Here is a 21,206-nt window from a genome sequence, read left to right as displayed (position 1 = left end):
CGCCAAAGTGCTAGCATTACAGGTGTGGGCCACTGCGCCTAGCCTCATTTAAAGATTTTAAGCAGGGCAATGGCATGGTCGTTGTGAGTGTTTTATAGATAACTTTGGGTATTGTAGAGGATAGATTTGAAGGAGATAAAGACTCAAGCCAGGAAAACCAGCTGAAGCTTGTAGCAGAGAAAAAAACAGGGCCTGAATGCAGACATGAGAGGAGGTTGGGGTGGGAAGGAGGGCTTGTGATTGACTGGGACAGAGCATTGAGAGCGAGGAAGATTGAAGGATGATGTCAGTTTCAAACTCATGTGTCTGGAAGATGGTAGCACCATGAACTGTGACAGAATGAGAACAGGAGCAGATCTGGAGGAAGAAGGTGGGTTTGGCTGGTCAGATTCAGTCTGAGTGCCTATGGGAATGGCCAAGAGGAGATGTCCAGCTGGCAGTTGGAGATGTGAGTCTGAAAGTGAAGGCAGAAGTCAGGGGTAGAGATATTAATTAGGGAGGCAGCATATGGGTGGGAGTCCAATGCAAGAGTAGATGAGATTACCCACGGAGATGGGAAATAATGAGAACAGTCTGCCAAGGATGGATACCCCAGGAGCATATAAGCACCCAGTGAACGTAAGAGGAGTCCTTGAAGAGTTAGGAATAACTGGAGAGAGATGAGATTCCAGGGTGTGGAATCATGGACCCAAGGAACTACAGAGATTCAAGGAAAAGGTGAAATCCTATAGGTTAAAGACCTTAAAATGTCCCTTAAATTAGGCAATTGGGAGACCCATGTTCACCTTGACAAAGCAGTCTTGATGAAGTATCAGGATATAGCTTGGGAGAAGGATTGGGAGATGAAGAAGTATTGACCCTGTACAAGCTTGATAAGAGGAAGGAGAGGACATTTGGACACAGGGAACAGGAAAGGAAAGAGAATTATTTTAGGAAACACACTGATCCTTTCCTTCTCCACCTAAGGCTTTATCCTGGGCAATTCCGCCTCTCACGTGTCTTGTGTTCACTTCCCCCTACCCATTTGATTTGAACTACCCACCTTGAGGAGTCACAGACAGACACTGAATTTCATCACTTTTCAGTTATTTTCATTCACTCAGTTCTGTACCATTCACTGGGTTGCTGGGCATTTCAACACCTGTCAGCTGCAAGGGGGAGAGGTCTAGAAGCTTTGCAGCTTTGGGGTACAGAAAGAAGGCAGTAAGAGTATGCTAACTCACCAGTCTAAGCAGAGCCTGGGGACCTGCAATGTCTCACTGGTGAGCTCCTGGGGAGTTTCCAAGTGTTCTTAATATTTTGTCATCACAGACCACCTACCACAGGGCTTGACACCCCATGCAGAATACTGTGATTCACTCCTGACGATGAGTCCAGAAGGTACTGCAATTCCCCGGAAACACTCTTACTGTCAGGAACGCAATCCCGGGCTGGTACATTAGGGTTGGCTGCACTCTGGCTGATATTTCTCCACTCCTCATTCTTGCTCCCAACTGCTGAAACCTCACTGATGGTGGGAGTATGCAACCCAATTCAAGAGGGGATCTCCTGCGGTGGTGGTGCGGCTTGAGGTGGGCTAAAAGCTCCCACCCACGAACCAGTCAACTTTCTCAATCATTTAACCAGGGCAACATTAGCTTGGTGTAGAGTTTAGGTAACAGGGCTTTCATATGGACACTTTGAGTGAAGATCAATCATTCCCCCATTAGAGGCTTCCTAAAGGACTCCAAAGGGGATTGCCATGGCCTTGGGAGGAAAGAATGAGGTCATGTAGTTGATAGATCTGATAGCTCTGTCTCACACAGAATGCAACACAAACAATGAACTCCAGGCTGACAGGCTGGTAAGTGGATTGGAATCGTGTGGCTGGCATCTGTTGGGTTCTCTCAACTTAGTAGTCCAAGGTCATTTCCACATGTTTCACCTTGACACATGGCAGGGCTAAACAAAACTACCAGAGAAACATTGCTTTTTCTCTGGCATTTCTTAAGTACAAGTGACTAGAGGGATAGAGGACAGTGGCAGGCAATGACAAGGCTCTGTGAAGGTTAAACACTGTCTAAAAACTGCCCAGAATAACTCCCATCTCCTAGTGAGGGTCCCTGTAGGTGTGCCCCCATCCCCATCCATGGGGCTCAAGAAATCCGAAAGGCATATGGATCTTTATAACTCTGGTCGAAGGTTCAATGGAGAAGTTTGAATCTCCTCTATAGGAAGATTAGATGTTTTTTGTAAATTTTTGTAGTTACTGGTATATTTGTAATCCAGGACCATGAAACATCTAATGTCAGAGAAGCCGAGGACCTGGGAGCATGAAGAAACTTGAGCTACCTGTCCAACTTTCTCATTTAAAATTAGGACACTAAGATCCAGAAAGAAGTCCTCATCAAGCATGCTCACCAGGGATGGGGGTAGGGGGTTAAGAAATGGTTTAGAGGCTCATGGCCCCTTTTCTTCTGCAAATAATACGTTTTTGGGTTGAGAGTCCATTCTCGCATGGCAAACAGGACTCTGGCTGACCCATAGGAAGAAGGGTTTGGCCCCATATTTTGATTTGTTTTGTTTTCCACCAATCCCCAAGAAACTCGTCCCCACCGGAGATCCCTACCTCCTGGGGTATGTTCCATGCCATGTAGACGTGGCTTTTAAATTCATCCATCCAGACTTCAGCCACCCTGAGAGCGTTCCTGCGGACGTGGGCGGTGAGGTCCTCTGTGTAGGGCTTGTGGGCCCGCTCAATGTGGGCAATCCGTGAGCAGGGCAGGACCTCCACGCTCCCGCCACACTGCCACACCTGCAGAAGACATGGAGCCACTCGTCAGAGCCTGCCTGGCTCTGCCTTCCTACACCAGAACTCAGGCAGCCACTTGACATGAGCAGGAAGAAATTCAGCCCCTTCACCTTGACTTCCCAGATCATGAGGGAGTGGGCCATACCTGATTTCTACTCCTATAGCAGCAGGATGGCTATGGAGTCATTAAGTCATATCTTGGTTCTTATTGCTATGGATTTGCCAGCAACAAAAAAAATGAATACACTTTTTCCCTCCACCTGTGAGCCCTACCCCACCAAAAAAAGAGACCAGACATTTTGTTCCAAAGATCTGGATTCTCCTTGCACTTGGGGAAGAAGTTAACAAAACCCTTGATGATAGTCTGCAGCAGTGCTTGACATAGAGGAACCGGCAAGACTCCCAGCACAGACATCCTCTTCCAATGGACCACATGGGCCTGGACAAGAATTAGTGATCAACACAGAGAAGGGTGTCACCAGACACCCTTCTTCTACTGCATCTTTCCCAGGCTCTGGGTTCTGACTGAATCTGAAGGAGAGCGCTGCAAAGAAGCAAATGATATTAAACTTCTTACCAACCTTGGAGAATAGGAGCTTGATCCTAATGCAATTAGATTTTGAAAGATAAACCTTGCATTCTAAGTGTTAATGGGCAGCATCTCAAAGCTCTCGCTACAATCTTTCCAGCCACCCTGACCTTTCAACGTTCCTGAACACGTACTCTTTTGTGCTTCTAGGCTTTGGTCCATTCTGCTGGTAATTTTAGAAAGCCCCCTACCCTCAACTCCTTCTTCAGCTGAAAAAATTCACCTCTCAAGACCTTAATCAGGCTGGGCACAGTGGCTCACACCTGTAATCTCAGCACTTTGGGAGGCTAAGGTGGGAGAATCGCTTGAGCCCAGGAGTTTGAGACAAGCCTGGGCAACATAGTGAGATCCTGTCTCTAAAACATTAAAAAAAATTTTTTTTTAGAAGACCTTGATTATACGGCCTCAACATTGTGGAGTCTTGCTCGATTTTCAGAGTAGAGCCAATTTCTCCTCTGGCCCCCACAGCCCTTGATACCACAACTAACCTGCCTGTAGGTCAGCCTCACTCACTGACGGTGTATTCCTGGAGGGCAAAACCTATATCTCACTCACTCACCTAACAAAAGGCCAAGTACATAGAGGTACTTTGTAAGTACTTGCTGAATAAATAAATGATTGATGCTTCATCAGTCAATCAATCAATGTATAAATGGCTGACATTTACTGAATTTCAGGTGAATCTGAAATACCTGGTTAGAGCTGACAAATGTGGCTTCTGAGGGAAAGTAATTGAGATATCCTGGTAGACGGTACATATTACTTGCCAGATACTGTCAACATCACCATGAACTTGGTAGATGAAGTTCAGATATATAACATGTACCTATCAACAACAATAAGTCTGGGATAAAGCCAGATTTGGATTTGGCTTATTTTCCCTGTGTTAGTTAAGAAGGGAATGCCTTCCCTTTCAGCCATCCTGTCACACCAGTTGGCCCCTATAGGTTCTAGGCTGTTGGAGTTGGAAGGTGGCTTACTGATTTATCACTGACTTTAGCTTGTTTTGCCTTGAGTGTATAACTTAGGACCAATAGAAAGGAAACTAACATCCTCACTGAGCGTCTCCTATGTGCCAGGCACTGGACTGTATATTCAGGAAGGCAGCAAAACATGGTGGGTGGCTTATAAGCAGGGCTGGCCATGAGACTACTCAGGTTCACATCCTGGCTCTGCTCTATGCCTGCTATGTGACCTTGGGCAAGCCACTTGATCTCATTGTGCTTCTGTTTCCTCCTCTCCATGGGGATCACGAGTACCTATCTCAGAAGGTCACTGAGAAAATTAAAGCAATGACATGCAACATGCTTAAAAAAAGTGCCTGGTGCATAATAAGCACGTGATCATTCTTAGCTATTACTATCAAGCTGAACAGCAGAATCTTTAGAATCACCCTGTGAGGCAGTTATTATGCCCAATTCCAAGTGAGAAAGTGGAAACTAAAGAATGTCCCTTGCCAGTCACAGTGGCTCACGCATGTAATCCCACCAATTTGGGATGCTGAGGTGGGTGGATCACTTCAGCTCAGGAGTTTGAGACCAGCTTGGGTAACATGGTGAGACCCCATCTCTGCTGAAAATTTCAAAAAAAGAGCCGGGCATGGTGGCACGTGCCTGTAGTCCCAGCAACTTGGAGGGTTGAGGCAGGAGGATCGCTTGAGCCCAGGAGGTGGAAGCTGCAGTGAGCCCTGATCGTGTCACACTGCACTCCAGGCTAGGCAACAGAGTGAGACCCTGTCTCAAAAAATAAAAAAATTAAAAAATAATAAAAGAGGAAGGTCCCTTGCTCAAGAACACACAGCTGATATTTAAGACAGAAGGATCTGTCTGATCCCAAAGAAGCTCAGTGAAGAGCCAACACTTCCCCATGATGAGCCAGCTTTGAAAGGAGCTCCCACATCCAGGAATGGTTCTGAGGATCACAAGAGGGTGGCGGTGAAGGCCCCAGGCTGTGAGTCTCCATTCCCAAGACCTGTACATTCTGGGGACTGTGCTGATTTCCAATTCACTTTGCTCAGGTTCTCTATGAAAGCCTGTGAATCCCAAGAAGAAGTTATTGACAACACAAAGAGTCAGGGTAATGATTCTTTTTGTGACTGGAACAGAGGCTATTGCTTGACATATTTCAACAGTACAACACAGAGCATGAGTCATAACAAAACTCTTTTATTACAAGACCTGCTTCTTAAAGGGTCGGTTCACCATTTCACCTTAGAGTGGGCACATCTGCCATCATTCTAATCAGAATGGTGGTGAGGCCCCTCCCATCGTGCCTTTAGACACAGTACGAGGAGCGGCATGACTGTCTAGCACCTGAATTCACTCCCCTCTTCCCACCCCTGCAGCCACCTCCCTTGTCCAGGCCATCGTCATCATCTCTCATTTGGACTCTGCCACAGACTCCAAACACCTGACCTCCCTCTTCCTATATTCCTTCTCCAAGCTCTTCTCCACTCAGCAGCTGGAGTGACTGAAGGTGTAAGCTGGACCACTCCCTCTCCTGCACCATGTGCCTGGCACAGCCCCTGATCTGGGCTTGCCCCCCACCACCCCTCCAGCCCTGACCTTGTGCTCCCCAATACACTCTATGCTGCAGCCTCTATGCTGTAGCCACACTATTTTTTTTAATTTCTCTCACGTGGTTTTTCTTCCCCTCACCTCAGACTTCTGCACATGCGATGACATACCGAACCCTGCCTGCCTCCCTGACTCATCCTCCAAGCCTCAGTTCACTATCACTTTGCTGCGTCCACTTCCGCTAGGTTCGCCTGGTGTGCTGTGTGGTCCTGCTTTGTTCCCTGATCTAACGCCATTACAATTGCTTGTTTAATCACCTCCTTCCCTCTTGCAAAATGTTCTCAAGCTTGTCACCAAATTCTCCCTTAGACACGTGCTAAATGGTGCTCAGAAGAGATCCTGGGTTTCCAGGGGAGGTGGGGCATCTGGGCCAGGTTGGAGTAGCATGTCGCACTTGAAAGCACAGCTTTGGAGTCTGTGGGAACTGGATTAACATGTGTCCTCTGCCACCTGCTGCTGTGTCACCTTTGGCAGGTTACTTCCCTCCCAAGCCTCAATTCTACCCTGCAGGTGAGGGGATGCAGTGTGGGTAAGTGTTTAACATTGAGCCTACCTCAGTGTGAGCACTACGTGGATGGTGGTCAAGGAAGCATAGACACCCTGGACATGGGGACAGGCCATCTGGGCCAGCTCTGGCGTCACTGAGTGCTTGTGGAGTGGTGTTGGGCTACGTAACCTCTTGTCTAACAAACATCCATGACAATGGGTACCACACCAGGCTGTGGACTCAGGAAGCCCCTGCTGAAGTGCTCAGGATACTGGAAGCCCTCAGTCTGTGTGTGTGTGCCTATTATTATTTCATAATAATTTAATAATTATTACATTGCTGCTATTTTGACTGTCCTGTATACCTACCTTTGGGGAGCAAACGGGCCACAGAAGACAGGGTTCCTCCCAAATGCCCAGCCCAGCAGAGGGGTGCACAAGGCTCCCTTCTCAGAGACAGGCAGCACTGGTCAACATCTCCAGTCTCCTCCCTTCTATGAAAGGGCACTCATCTATGGAGAGGGTACGCCTTGGCCATGGCTGGGTTCTTGGCAGCATCTGGGCTTTGCAGCAGAAGATGTGGACTCAGCATGTTTACCCCGCCACTTCTGAACCCTGCCCAATGGCACTGAAGCATACAAGAGAAAGCCTGTACTGGCCAACCCCTGGGTGATAAGTGGCTCCAGTGACCAATGGCTTGACCCAAGAGAGAATTCCAAAAGTCACACCCACAGCTCATCTCAGAGACCCTCTGGGGTGGTAGACAAAGGATAGGAAAGGAAGTCACTGGCATTTGGACCTCCTGGAGAATGACATCATGGAGCTTCTATGGAGCTCCATGGGAGGGGCAGGGGATAAGGAAGGGAGAGAAAGCAAGCTGGGCCTGGCACATTAAATGTCCAATTCGCAATTGGCACGATAGAGCAAGCCCCAAACCAGAGGGAGCATATACACAGGAAGGCCTGTGCTGGGGAAGCAGGGCAGCTGGACAGGGGATGAGGTATGGTTACAGGGATGGCTTGGCATTGTGAGCTCTGGTGGGTAGAGATGCCTAGGGGAGAGAGGGCAGGGAGCTGGGTACCAAAGGGGCACCTGAGAAATGAACACCAAGGGTTGGAAACAGAGAAGGCAGGTGTGGTCATGGGGAACAGGGCACAGGAAGCAACAACCAAGATGTAGACCCTATTTTCCACATACGATGGCTGAGGGCATGTGGCGAGGGCAGGCACTGGGCACACCTGACGGGACATCAACACAAGGCTGGGTCCTGAGGCTTCTGACGGGCACTGAGCAACACGTTTCTTGACCACACTAAGTTTTTTCCTGTCTATGTGCCTTTGCACCTGCTATTGCACATCCTAAATAATTTCTCCTCCACTTACAACCCAGCTCAGATACTACCTCTTTTGATCTGCCCAGTGTAAATTAGATCCCCTCTGAATACCTTTAGTGCCCTGCCTTTTTCTTCATAACACTTACTCAAAATACTTTTACTTCTGTATTTATTCTTTAAATGTCTGTCTCCCTTCACTGGACTATAAGTGCCATGGAAACAGGAGTGTGTCTATGTGTTTACCACTGTATACATCAGCACCTGCCACTTAGTCTATATTCAATAACTATTATTTGAATGAGTGAATTCAGGAATCTGAGAGTCCTGGGCTTTCACTGACTATAGAGGCATGGTTTTAACTAGCTCAGCGGGATGCCCTAATAAAGGCCATAAACATAAAATGTGGCTGGATTTTACTGAATACAATGACTTTCTTCAAACTCAAGTGGTTTTTCAGCAAAGCTCTGACATTTAAGTGCATACTGCTGCAACCAAAGAGAGTTACTTGGGCTGCAGAGCTTAAATTAATGTCGTAAAACCTAGGAAGTCATCAAATGAGCACAGGCAATAGCAGGCAGCTTGCTCTTGTGGAACCATGAACTCACTAGAGAGAAAGCCTCCAACCTCACAAAATCTCGGATATGCCTACAGAGGAGCTGCTGGGACCACCTCCCACATGTGGCCAAGAGCCTAAAGTGGATTGTAGAGAGCAGTTACCCAGGGCAGAGCAAAATCACACTCACCACCGGCCCTTCCCAGAAAACCCTAGTCCTGTTATCACTTCTGAAGAGACTTAAAACACCCACCCAGAACTACAAGACAGCATGTAGGTCTTAGGGGCTGGTGGAAAGGATTTGAATCCTGGCTCTGTCATATATTAGCCTTTGACTTGGACCTGTCTTTGGATGTCAGCTTTTTCTTGGAAATAATGATTCCCCAGGTTTAAAAGAGATGCTGTATATGACAAACTCCCACAAGCAAAGACAGGCATGTAGTGGGTTCTCAGGGAGGCTCAGATCACTTTCTCTTCCCACGTTGAGGGGGTCACTGGTACAAGGTCAGGGTTACATGTTGTATTGGCCACTCACACAAACAAGCCTCCTGCTCCCAAGCCTCAATTTCCCCCAGCTGCCAAATGGGGCAGCTGGACTCAATGATGTCTTAGAGCCCTTCTACTTTTTGCATTCTGTGATTTTGCATTTTCTAGCCAGTGCCTCAAATGAGGCCCAGTACTTGAGACACACCTGAGTTGTAAATTGGGTTAAAATAGGGACACACAGTAGACAAAGCAATGGGATGTAGTTTGATCATCTCTTCTACTCCAAGACTCACGACTGCTCCACAGTCTATGACAGGGATGGCAAATGAGTTTATACTCCTGTGTGAAATCAATTTGCTTATTAATATCCTTCTGAAGCACTGTGTTGGGAAGAATTCTGAGGCTGTCTCCAGTCTCAGTGGAGAAGCATGCCACCATTTATTCATTACGGTTACCATGGGTAAGGGACTGGGGTTGGTGGCACTTCAGCCTTGTACTTCATAGCCACATCCACAAGAGTAGATCCCAGATACTCTCCAGCTTTTATCTTCTTATGACTTTTAATGAGCTCTTTGCTCTTGGCAAACTGTTCCCACTGTTCTCTTAGCCCAGAAAGCCTCCTTCCTGTGCTCCACATCCATCCAAAGTCGGCCTGGCCCAGCTCCTCCAAACTCTTGGAACTCATGACTTGTACGACTCATGTGGTCCTTATTTCTGAGCTCATGTGGTTAATGATCTTTTTAAGTGTAACTGTCTCGCCTAACTTGGCTGCAAAAGCAGAGACAAGAGTGAAAAGCCAAAACCAGCAGGCTACGGGGAGGAAGGCGAGGTGGATGCAGGCTGAAGCAGAGGCCTGGGGAGAGTTGGCAGAAGACCAGAAAGTCACTCACAGAGTGGCTGAACAGTCAGAGATGTAGGCAAACAATAGGGCCGGGCAGGACACTGGCGCTCCAGGTATCCTCCAATTTTGTACTCTGGGCATTTCACTCACCTCACTCTATCCTGGCTCTGCATGGGAATAAGAAAGGGAAGAGAGGGCCGGGCATGGTGGCTCATGCCTGTAATTCTAGCACTTTGGGGGGCCAAGGCAGGTGGATTACCTGAGGTCAGGAGTTCGAGACCAGCCTGGCCAACATGGTGAAATCCCACCTCCACTAAAATACAAAGTTTTAGCTGGGTGTGGTGGCGGGCGCCTGTAATCCCAGTTACTCGGGAGGCTCAGGCAGGAGAATCGCTTGAACCCAGGAGGTGGAGGTTGCAGTGAGCCAAGATCGCGCCATTGCACTCCAGCGTGGGTGACAAGAGCGAGACTTCATCTCAAAAAAAACAAACAAAAAAAAAAACCCAAAAAAAAACAACAAAATGGGAAGAGAGGTCAAATCTGGACAAGGCCAACACAAAAGCCAGAGGCAACCAGCAAGTCAGGGTCAGGGCATACAACAGAGCAGCCAGGATGTAGACAATGTCAGTGTGGAGATAACCTCCCTCCAAAATATCTCACTCCCACGCTGGCAACCTTTAGTCTCCAGATAAGAGCACACTCCTTAACATGGTTTGTAAGACCTCTCAAAACTGGCCCTGCCTATTTCCCACAGCCTCATCTCTCATGCTACCTAGTTATGTCCAGTTATGCCATGGACATAGGTGGATCACATTCTTGGGTTTCTGTCTCCTCTTCCTGATATTCTCTTTACTGGAAATTCCCATGCCCCAACCACGTATACACTAATATCCCTTGCTAATTCCCACCTACCTTCCCTGGCTGCCCTAGTTTTGGCTAATGCCTTGGCTATGTATTCCTATATCACCTGTAAGTCCTCTTGTACAGTCTGTGTGATAACTGTGTGTGTGTGTGCAGCTTAAAGACACATAGTACAACATACAACTGTTGACCTGCCACCCCCCCCTTAAGAAGCAATGCTTTGCCAGTGCCTTAGAAACCTCTGTGTGCTTCTCCTTACCCCCCGAGGTAACCCATTATCCTGAATTTTGTTAATAATTTCCTTGCCATAAACCTACTCTGCACATTGTTTAGTTCTGCCTGTTTGCGAACGCTATATAAATGGAACCAGATTGCATGCATCGTGCAACTTGCTTCTTGCTTCATTTATTTTCATCACCATAGTGTTGCATTGTATAAATATGCAGTAATTTATTTATGCTCTCTTTTGTTGGTTGACAGTCTTGTTTCCAGTATTATGGACGGTGCTCCTCGGAACACGCCTGTATGTGTCTCCTGGTGCACGAGAGTGGGCAGGCCTCCATGTATTTATCTCACAGTGAAATTTCCAGAGTACAGGTTGTATACACATGTTCAACTTTCCTAGGAAAAGTGACACTGTTCCAAATAACGTGGATCACATTATACTCACACCAGCACGGATGAGGCTCATATTGCTTCCTATCCTTGCCAACGTTTGACATTGTCCAACTTTTAAATTTTTGCCAATCTGATGGGCATGAAATTCTCCCTCACTGCAGTTTTAATTTGCAACCTCCCCTGTTTACTAGTGAGACAGAGGTTTTTTGTTGTTTACGCACCCACAATACTGAACTCTGAGAGAAGGCGCTTGTCAGCTTTGTCTTCATTAAGACATTTCTGGTGCCTAAACAGGGCTGGCACATAAGAGGTGCTCAAAAAATATAAATTGCACAAATGAAGGAACCAGAGCTGGACTTTATGTCTGCATTATCCCCAGTGCACTTTACTTGGTGCTCTCCCAGGTTTCCCAGGGTACATATTTAGTTATTTTAAAGTGTAAGGGAACATTTAAAAAATCTGTCAATGCTTATTCCTTTCATCAGAGCCTGCAGAAAAACACTCCCTGAGGATATGGTTTCCCAAGCCCTCTTCTTGCAATAAACACTTCCGAAGAGTCCTCTGTGTGGAATTGCTGCTTGGAAAAAAAAAATGATGCTTTTTCTTGGAAGGTGTCCCCGAAGGGGTCTGAACATTTGGGTTAGCCCCAACAAACACTTGAAGCAGTTCCTCTGTTTGGAAGGGATCCCTCATAAGTATCAGAGGCAGCAGGATTCATTGGGCAGAATTCCAAGAGAGACAAGCTGCGCTGGAATGTCTGGAAACTTTCCATGAAGAAAAACTTAAAAGACTGTTTTGCAGGAATCTGGGATTTGCTGAAACAGCTGCTTACCCACAGGAAACCCAGGGTCAAGTTACAGGGGCAACAGTAATGTGTCATTCTCAGCAAACTGGCCCATTGCATACAGGGGGCCTGGCTTTTCCTTGGACCCCAATGCTCTGCCTAGGAGTTCAGGTAAGGACATTCCAGGAGGACTGCTTTGCAAATGTGTGGTCATTGAGACTAGAAGGTATGTTTAATGGTTCTGACCAAGAAGGGCTGATTCGTAGTTACCTCAAATCTCATTATCAGCAAACAGGCCTGATTACTATTGTCCAAACTCAGGCCAGATGAGACTCAAGACAAGTTGGAAAAAGAAAGATGTCAGGCTCTGACATACAGGGGTTGGGAAACTGAGCCAGGAGTACGGTGGTCTCCAAAGGTGTGGCAGAGACCCCTATCGCTCACTGACACCTGGGTGCTCCTCCACATTTCCCTGCACCCCTTGCAGTCAGGAGGGTGCAAACTGATGAAATGAGAAAGGACACGGCCTCTGCCACTTCCTGGGCAAGGTGGGTGTCTATCCAGTATGTCTCCTTAGGTGCACTTCTACTCCCCACCCCACCATCTGCTGGATGTTTAAGCCAGGGTGAACTTGAAGTTCAAAGATGATGAACCCGAAGTTCAAAGATGATGAACCCACAAGAGAAGCAATCAGAGTCCCCAAGTCACTACTTGGAAAAAAGCTGCCCAGGAGAGCCTCCCAGCCAGCCTTCAGGGGACTGTGTAAGCAAAATGGGACATTTCCTGGGTAACCTTTATTTCCAGCAGTTCTGAGAGCTACTGTTTCAGTCTGTGATGTTACCAGAATGTAAGGAGGCAAGGTGACCAAAGAGGCATGGTCCCTGTAGGTACCAGTTGCCAGAGGTTCAATCTACTCTGTGGGGCTCACAGGAGAAAGCTCCAGGCATAGGGACAGATGGAGTGTCTGGAAGGTGACCGCTTCCCAATTCCAGCTGATGAGTCCATTCAAAGCAGGACCCCACTAGAGGCTGAGGATGCAGGGAGCAGATCTAGCCCCAAGGGGTGAGAGAGGGACCTGCAAGGGGCAGGCAGGGCATTAGAACTCCTGCACATCAGGCTGCCGTGAGAGTTTGGTTCAAACTCAGAACCAGAGCAGAGGGCAGAAAACCAAGGGTGAAGCTAGCCAGGTGGTAGAGGAAAGGCCCAGGCTTGAAGATGACATACAGCTCCAGATTCCTTGGAAAGCCACAGACAGAAGCCCTGTGGCAACTCCACTTACGCAAGAGGGAGCCAGCTGGTGAGGCCAGGGCTGCAGCCACGCTCTTCAAGCCCTTGTCAGGGGACACAAAATCTAGAAGGAGCTGACCCTCACAGCTTCCTGCTGCACAAGGCTGGGAAGGTGAGCTAGTTCAAGTCCAGGCATATCTATGGAACCAAAACCCCACAGAAGCCCCATACTCAGAGACAGAAGTATTGGCTAGTTCCAAATCAGGGTCCCATTGACACCTGTGCTATCTACTTTACTCATGTCTTTGTTTTGAAATAAGATCTCTGGCCCCCATTGCTGTCACTAGTGCTGCCAGAGAATGACAATGAGCTTAAATGTCACAGGGATTTGGGGAGTAATTTTCTAAACTCCAAATAAAAACCTTCCCATCCCTAATCTGAGAGTGATTTTTATCAGCTAACGGGGCTCATCTATTTACTCAGCATGTTCAGAGCCCTTTTTGGGGGTTAAGTCCCTTTCAATTGCTGTGAGGCACCGTCTCCTTGTGGACGTGCTTGTGCTATCCAGCTGCTATTCAAAGTGCATCTCCTGGACCATGTTTAATTTATACTTTGCTATATGAAGATGAACTGCTTACTCATTAAAAGTATTTCTTTTTTTATGTCTCTAATCAGTGGCTGTTTCTTTCCTCTCTCTGAAGCTTAATCGAATCAGACACAAATTCCACACATATGAATGGCTCATTAGCATGTCCCAGTCAGATTCAAATTGGTTGTCCATACCAGATGCCCCCAAAAGGATGACACTGGCCCAAAGAAGGACTCTTTAAGCCAGTGTCCAAAGGGTGTTGCCATGATAAGCCAGGAGGGTCCTTTTTGAAATCCAGGGTAGATACACTCTGTCATTCCCAGCACCATGGAGCCGTCTGATGACAGGTAATGGATGTGTCATTGAGACGGGGTTGGTGGGAAGCAATGTGGCCAAGCCTGGGAGCAGACATCAGAGGAATGTCTGGTGTCTATGTGTCTGGCTCAAGTATCATCCTCACGCTTGGCTCAGTGAGGCCCTTTTATCAAATGATACAAATGAGGCTGAGATGCTGAACATTCTCTCACTCAGAAATGATATTTGTTCTAAAGAGCTTTACCTCTTAATCAAATGAAACTCAAATTGTAAACGCTGGTATGCTAGATCTTCTCTTAAAGGATTTGCCCTTTTCATAGACATCAAAATGAATCGTCAGCATGGGCATCATCACTGGTGTCGTCTCTGAAAGTCACCGATAGCAAACTCTCATTTTATACAGATTTACAAAAGAGATCAGCATACTGCAATAGAGTAGAACTGAAGGGAACCTAATCAGGACCTCCCATTACTTCCCAGGTGAGCAAACTGAGGTTCGGGGTCACAGGATAATTTAGAAGCACGGCAAGATATGGATCCAAGAGCCTGCCTTTTGGAAGACAGGAAGTCATTATGGTTCAGACCATAGCCTCTGGGGCCAAACAGTCTTGGTGTCAAGTCCTACATTTCCCATTTGCTGAACTGGTGACTTTAGGCAATTCACTTCACCTTCCAACACTCAGTTTCCTTGTCTATGAAATGGAGATAAAAGTGATAAATTCCAAAGACAGTTGTGATAATTAAATGAGGTAATACATAGAGACAGTTTATTTCATCACCTGGAAGAAGTTTAGAGCCCCCTAAGTATTAGCTATAATTATTATCACTATAAGATTCCATTGATTGTAAGATTCACTATTGCTATCCCACAGCTTTTCAGGGCAGGAGGAAACACACTACATTCCTCCAAGCTCAAGATTTATATACCCAAGTGCCTACATCTCACCTTCACTCTCATGTGTCTCAGGCATCTCAAGCTTACCATGTCCAAAACAAAGTTCCTGCTTTTCTTCCCTGCCTCCCCATCTGTCCCTTAGTCTTCCCCTCATCCATCTAATAGCCAAAGCCTGTAACCTGTAATTCATCTGTAGCAATGTCTTCTTCCACCCTCTTCACATCCAATACATCAGCAAAAGCAAATAGTTCTACCTCCTAAATATAGCTTGAATTTAATCACTTCTCTCCATCTGCACAGCCAACATCCTGGTCCAAGTCCCTATTATTTTTGTGTGGGCATCTCCATCCAGAGCCTCTTCCCTGGTCTTTCTGTGTTGCCATGTTGCCCTTCAATCTGTATTGCCCTCCAATCCACCTTTTAAAATTGTACATCAGAGCATGTCCCTCCTCTGCTTTAATGCAGTTCAGCAGTTATTTACTGAGCACTTACTATGTGCTAATCTTTGTTGTAGGAGATGGGAATCTTATCACAGAACAAAATATTAAAAAATCCCTGACTTTCTGTTACTTACACTGTGTTCTTTCTGTTACAGCACTTCCTATGGACTGAATTGTGTCCCCCTTCCTCAAATCCGTACGCTGAGGCTTGAACTCCCCATGTGACTATATTGGACCCGGGGCATTTAAGGAGGTGATTAAACATGTACAAAAAATTATCAGTAGAATGACCATATGTTCTGGTTTGCCGGGGACAATACTGGTTTATACCGAGTGTTCCACTGTTATTATTAGTAGCACCCCCTTTCACTCTCAAAGCTTCTAGTTTAGACAGTAAATTAAAATTTATTTACTATTTATTATTTATTTATATATGCCAAATGTATAAGGTCCAACCTGATTTTAGAAACACTGAAATCCCAAATAAGTATCTGACTTAAAATCATGGTCTTACTAATCTTTTCCCTCTCCTAGTCCATGATTTCTCTTTATGACTGCAATCCCAGTGCAGTGAAAATTAAGCAAGTCATCAAGACCCTCACCCACTGATATGCAGCATTTGAAGCAGACCGGAGGAATAAAATAGAGCACCCCACCATTCGGTGCTCCAAGCCAGGATAGAGACCAGAGCCCTGTCTCTTGAATTTTCCCGAACTAGACAGAGAGAGAGAGAGAGAGAGAGAGAGAGAGAGAGAGAGAGAGAGAGGACCTAAAGGAGTAAATGGTGTTTCTGGGCCATTTACACCAGGGGTTAACTCTTTATTTTCAGGACTGACTTTATATACAGGTAAGCCTTGTTTTATAGAAAAACTTGTGTGCAGGGGTTATTTCTGGATACCAGACTTTATAGAAAAACTTATGTGCAGGGTTAATTTCTAGATACCAGCACCCACAGCACTAGAAAAAAATGTGCTCACGGGTACCCTGCCCCTTGCATTGCTTTACAAAGCCAAGAACATTTGCATTTGGAGATGCCTCTGACCCCTCCTTCTGCAACTTCAGATTTATGAATATCAGATCTTGTCCAAGGAAAACCACAGCAGTGTCAGAGGAGGAGGAGAAGGAACCCTTGCTCGGTTTGTGGCAGTTCTTCTGAGGAACTGATTCTGGCCTTGCTTGGTGGTCCCCTCCAGGAAAACTAGAGCAGCAATGTAATGGTGGCCAAGAAGCAACCTTCCAGGGTCTGATACAAACCAGCATGCAGACTCAGCTAAAGAAGAACAAAGAACAAAAACAGAAACAAAAGGGAGACAGAAGATGACTCTGGGGAGCTTTAACATACATTGTGAGCTTCCAGGTTTCTTTGGCTTTTGTTTTCGCTTTTTTCCAAAATTCAGGAAATTAAATATTGATACATGACTATTATCAAACCCCCAGTCTCTAATCAAATTTCACCAATTGTCCCAATCAAGGCCTTTATAGCTATTTTTCCCCTTCATCCCAACTTTTTAAGAAGGTAAAAATTTCCTTTAGGTTGACTCCCCAAATCCTTTATCAATCATTACCTCGTTTGTGCATTTTATTAATCTCTCTTTTATACAGCTCCCTCATGGAACGCAATTGAAAACACCTAAGTGTGAAGACCCTTCCTGAGTAAAACTGTTCATGGGCGCTCTCCTTCTGCTCCCCACCATTTCTAGCTAATCGCTTCATTATGTACTTTTTAAATCGCTTTGTTCTGTAGGGATTAATTTTGCACTTATCTTCACTAACCGTAAAACTTTTACAACGTACTGTTAAACTGCGTCTACTCAGCTGCTGGTTTGTAATTGCAAAGAGTCACTCCATGGCTGGCAGGTGTGCTAGGAGATAACATGCAATGGCCACGGAGCTTCCTGCTCCATGTTTTCAGATGCCTTCCTGGAGCCGCTGGGTAAGGGGCAATTGGTTCTGGACTGGCTGCTTGGGGTACCGAAATTTCCTTACAGATGGAGATCACCAGCTAGGGAACATCCTCAAATCCCAGATACTTTGGCCTCAGAGGCCTCAGGTTGCTCCGACCTCAAAGGCCTTGGGAATTTCAGACCCTACAGGTCCCAGGAGCAGGTCTATCTACGGCTGACCACCTAGAAGGCAACAAAATTTCAACTACTCTCTCAAGGTCAAGTCTGTACTTTCTCAAGGCTCAGGCACTTGCCCTCTGCCTATAAGCTGGCACTAGATACCCAGTCTTCAAGGAGTCCCTCTGCTTCCCTTTCTGGTCAAATACAATCTCTAAACTCTCCACCTTCCACCAATCTCCACCCACTCCCTCCTTAGCCCTTTGAAATGTCTTCTATCACTCCCCTTTGACTCCAACTATTGCCTCCAAAGCCTTCTTACGGCTCTATCTGGCGCCTTTTCTCCACTTGCTTTCTCAGAGCACAGGCTGTTGGTTTAGAGGCTTTGGACAGAGCTGTGTTTAAATCCAGGCTCCTCCACTTTTTCTCTTGGGACCAGGGCAAGTGCCTTAACTTCTCTGAGCCTCAGTGGTCTCATCTGTAAAATGGTGACAGTAATTCTGGTTTCCTTGATTCTTGGGAGGAGTAAATGACATACAGCATAAAACTCACTAGAATATAAGTTCTATGAGGGCAAACCTAAGTTATCTCATTCATCACTGCATATCCAGTCCTTGGCACAGCATCTAGAATGGTAGGTGCTTCATAAATATTTACTAAATAATTGCACTAAATACAAAATAAACATTCAACAAATGTTAGCTATTATCATTAGTATTCATGTTTGCCTGCCTGTTTGAGTTCTGAAATGCTGCCTTCCCCTAACATCTGTGATTGTCCACCAATACAGCTCCTATCTTTCTGGCTGATTCTTCTCTGTGACTGTGGGATCACACTGTCCCCGCCTCCATCTCCTATGCCCATGTCCAATTCTAAAATCTCTTCTCTTTTCAGAAATGGTCACATAGAGGGCACCTGATCCCACTGTCTTATCTCAAAGTTTTTTCTTTCTTTTTACCTTAGTTATATAGTTTTGACTTTCTGTTGAATCCAGGTATTATATTTCTATCTTAACACCAACTGCATGTTACAAGGAATATAATACATGTTCAGTGTATGAATGGACGGATGAATAATGCAAGCTTTTTGGTTATTTCCACTGTTATTTCTAATGCCAAACTTGCCACATTTTCCCCTCAAACTATCTCAAAGTCCCCTTTAGCCAAAATGGTACCCTCAAACCTCCCATCATCTGAGTTTGAAATATCAATGCCATCTTTGTTGGACCTTAATAACTCATTTATAAGAACTGGGAAAGGCTCAGTCTTGACTTCTAATAATCACTCAACTTATTACAATCCAAAACAATTCTAAGGGAACAGATGGACAATGACCTAGCTAAGGCTTTGGGTCATTGGGAAAATTCCCTTTGGAAGCACAAAGGCCTGCAAGCTTGAAATCTGTTTGGTGTCTTTTGAAATTCTTGGCCTCAGAAGACCACGTAGATGAACACTTACTCCACCATACAACTGTCAGCCGTCTCTAAGCGTTACCCCACCATAGCAGCTGAAGGACAATGCTAAAGGGATTCCAATTCACAACAAAATGATACAAAACAGCGGCAAAGCTCACAGCCCCGATCCACACAACACAAATACACACACACACACACACACACACACACACACACACACCCCACGCACACAGACATGTTATCCCAAGCTCCCAGGTTATTCTGAACTCCAGCTGGCTTGAGCCAACCATAACATTTAGCAGCAACTAGAAACTAAAATCCAATTTAAGGTGTTTAATTTTCTCTGTCTCCAGGGATGGGAAATAAAAGAATCTCCTTGCAGCTCTTCTGTGAGATGTTGCATCTGGTGGTTTTCTGAGACCTTTTCAGCAGAGCAAAAATGCTGGTCCCCAGACCCCTTTCTCCTCACATCTCTCAAACTGTGTGGGCAAAGATGAGGTTGCTTTACCTGAAACTGTGGTGTCCAATGTTTTTAATTAATTTCCTTATGGCTAGCTGAGAACAGCCATGATACTAACAGTGAGCTGAGATTACTCAGACCTCTGGGTCCAAGGCCTTTGGGGAGAACCACATACCCAGTCTATCATGTGCCTCAATAACACACATTAACCTGTACATATTAACCTGCCTGGACTGCCTTCACTGGTAATTTTAGCAAAGTCTCTAGCCCTTTAGCCGTGGATATGAATTTTTTAATGTCTCAGATAGTGGTGATGCCTGTTCTAGGCAATTGCCAGGGACTCTTCCTTGCTTTCTCTTCTTCCTCTTTGTCTCTGCTCCCCTGCCCAGATTTCTGACTTCCCCTCTGTTCTGGCTCCTCTCATTTAGTAATCCCCCATCTGCCTCCTTCCTGACTCTGTGGACTCTGGCTCAACCCTCGACTGTTAACCCTCCAGTTCTGAAGTCTCCTGCCACCTCCAGTGAGGACGTTGTGTAGTATCATCTGATTTAGGCCTCAGCACTCTTGAGACATGTGGCTGAACCACTGAGCACTGAAATGGTACTGTGGTCATTTTCCAAAGCAATGCTGGCCTGAGTTAACCCCTGAAATTAACCTTTATGCCATCAATGATTTTAAACCCCGAAGGTAGAGATGGATAAACAACACGACATAGTGATTAAGGCGTTCATTTTTAAACCAGTTAGGCTGGTTCTAATCTGGAGTGGTTCTGGGTAAGGAGGGAGTTATTTAATCTAATTTCCTCCAAGTTTCTAATTTACAAAATAGGGATAACAGCATGGGCCTCACAGGGATCACATAACAATTAATCATATACACAGTGATTGCCAAATAGCATACAATAAATGGAAGTTCCTTTTCAATGAAATTCTTGGCCTCAGAAGACCACATAGATACACACTTATATATATTAAGATCACATAAACACTTACTCCACCATACAACAATGGGTCTGCTTTATGGAATAAAGCACCTGCTTCTGTTGCCCAAGAGTGTACATCACTACACCAAATCTCAGACATCCCATATCTTGACAGCTCAAATCCCCACCTTCAGGGTGCTCACTGCTTCCTTGGGAGTCTGCCTCAATGCCACCTCCTTTTTGAAGCCCCACCCAACTCCCACAGGTGGAGTGGTTGCTCCCCCTTGTGCTCTCACAATGCATCAGGATCTTTCAGCCTTGCCATTTTGACCCTGAGCAGGTTGTGCCCTGTTTAGCACATTAACCTGAATTACACTCAGTGATGAATTTTCACTCAGAAATGAGTAAATGTCACTAAGCCAATTTAATTCTCTTCATCGATTTTCTATATGACAAAAGTAAAATATTCCCATCTATACTAATTTTCTAGTTTTATTTTAGCAGAATTATTTTCACTGGGGTTAACACTTTTTTTGCATTGATTTTACAACTAAGATAGGGTTCTTCTATCAGTATGCTTTTACCCATAACACATTTTATAATTATGGCCTCCATCACAGGGTTTTTCTTGGTGGTAATGATTTCCACCATATTTAGTTTTCCTGAATCAAATTTTGCAAATGTAAATCATGTTAATATTCATTTCTTCAGGCAATTTTTTTGACTTTTATAGTTTTTGCTATGCTCATTTTTATTTGTTGCTTTAGCTTGAGTTGATTGTCTTTACCACTACTTGATTGGAAAAAAAGTAATTGCATTTTTTGATTTTTAAATAACAATTTCTAAAAAGTACCACACAAAAAAGTGTGAGCAGGTTGAGTTGTGTACTTGTTACTGTTGCCATTGGTAGATCAAAGAACACAGGAAGTCCTCAAAGTCAAAATGGAGGGAGGGGTCAAACATTCT

The 21,206-nt window shown here is 45.5% G+C and overlaps 1 protein-coding gene across 3 annotated transcripts in view; it reads right to left on the bottom strand.

The window, feature by feature from the left end:
* GALNT18 (polypeptide N-acetylgalactosaminyltransferase 18) overlaps positions 1-21,206 on the bottom strand; it is a 365,529-nt gene that overhangs the window by 66,735 nt on the left and 277,588 nt on the right. For 2 of the 3 annotated variants that reach the window (XM_050757416.1, XM_050757417.1), the window contains exon 7: positions 2,609-2,794. The exons of the other annotated variant lie outside the window; for it this stretch is intronic. In XM_050757416.1, coding sequence (XP_050613373.1) covers positions 2,609-2,794 — 186 coding nt within the window. The remainder of the gene's footprint in view (positions 1-2,608; positions 2,795-21,206) is intronic. 3 annotated transcript variants of the gene reach the window in all.

Source organism: Macaca thibetana, chromosome 14 (assembly GCF_024542745.1).
Source record: "Macaca thibetana thibetana isolate TM-01 chromosome 14, ASM2454274v1, whole genome shotgun sequence".
NCBI lineage: Eukaryota > Metazoa > Chordata > Mammalia > Primates > Cercopithecidae > Macaca > Macaca thibetana.
The sequence above is the reverse complement of the archived record's forward strand: the minus strand, read 5'-3'. Positions and strand labels throughout refer to the sequence as shown.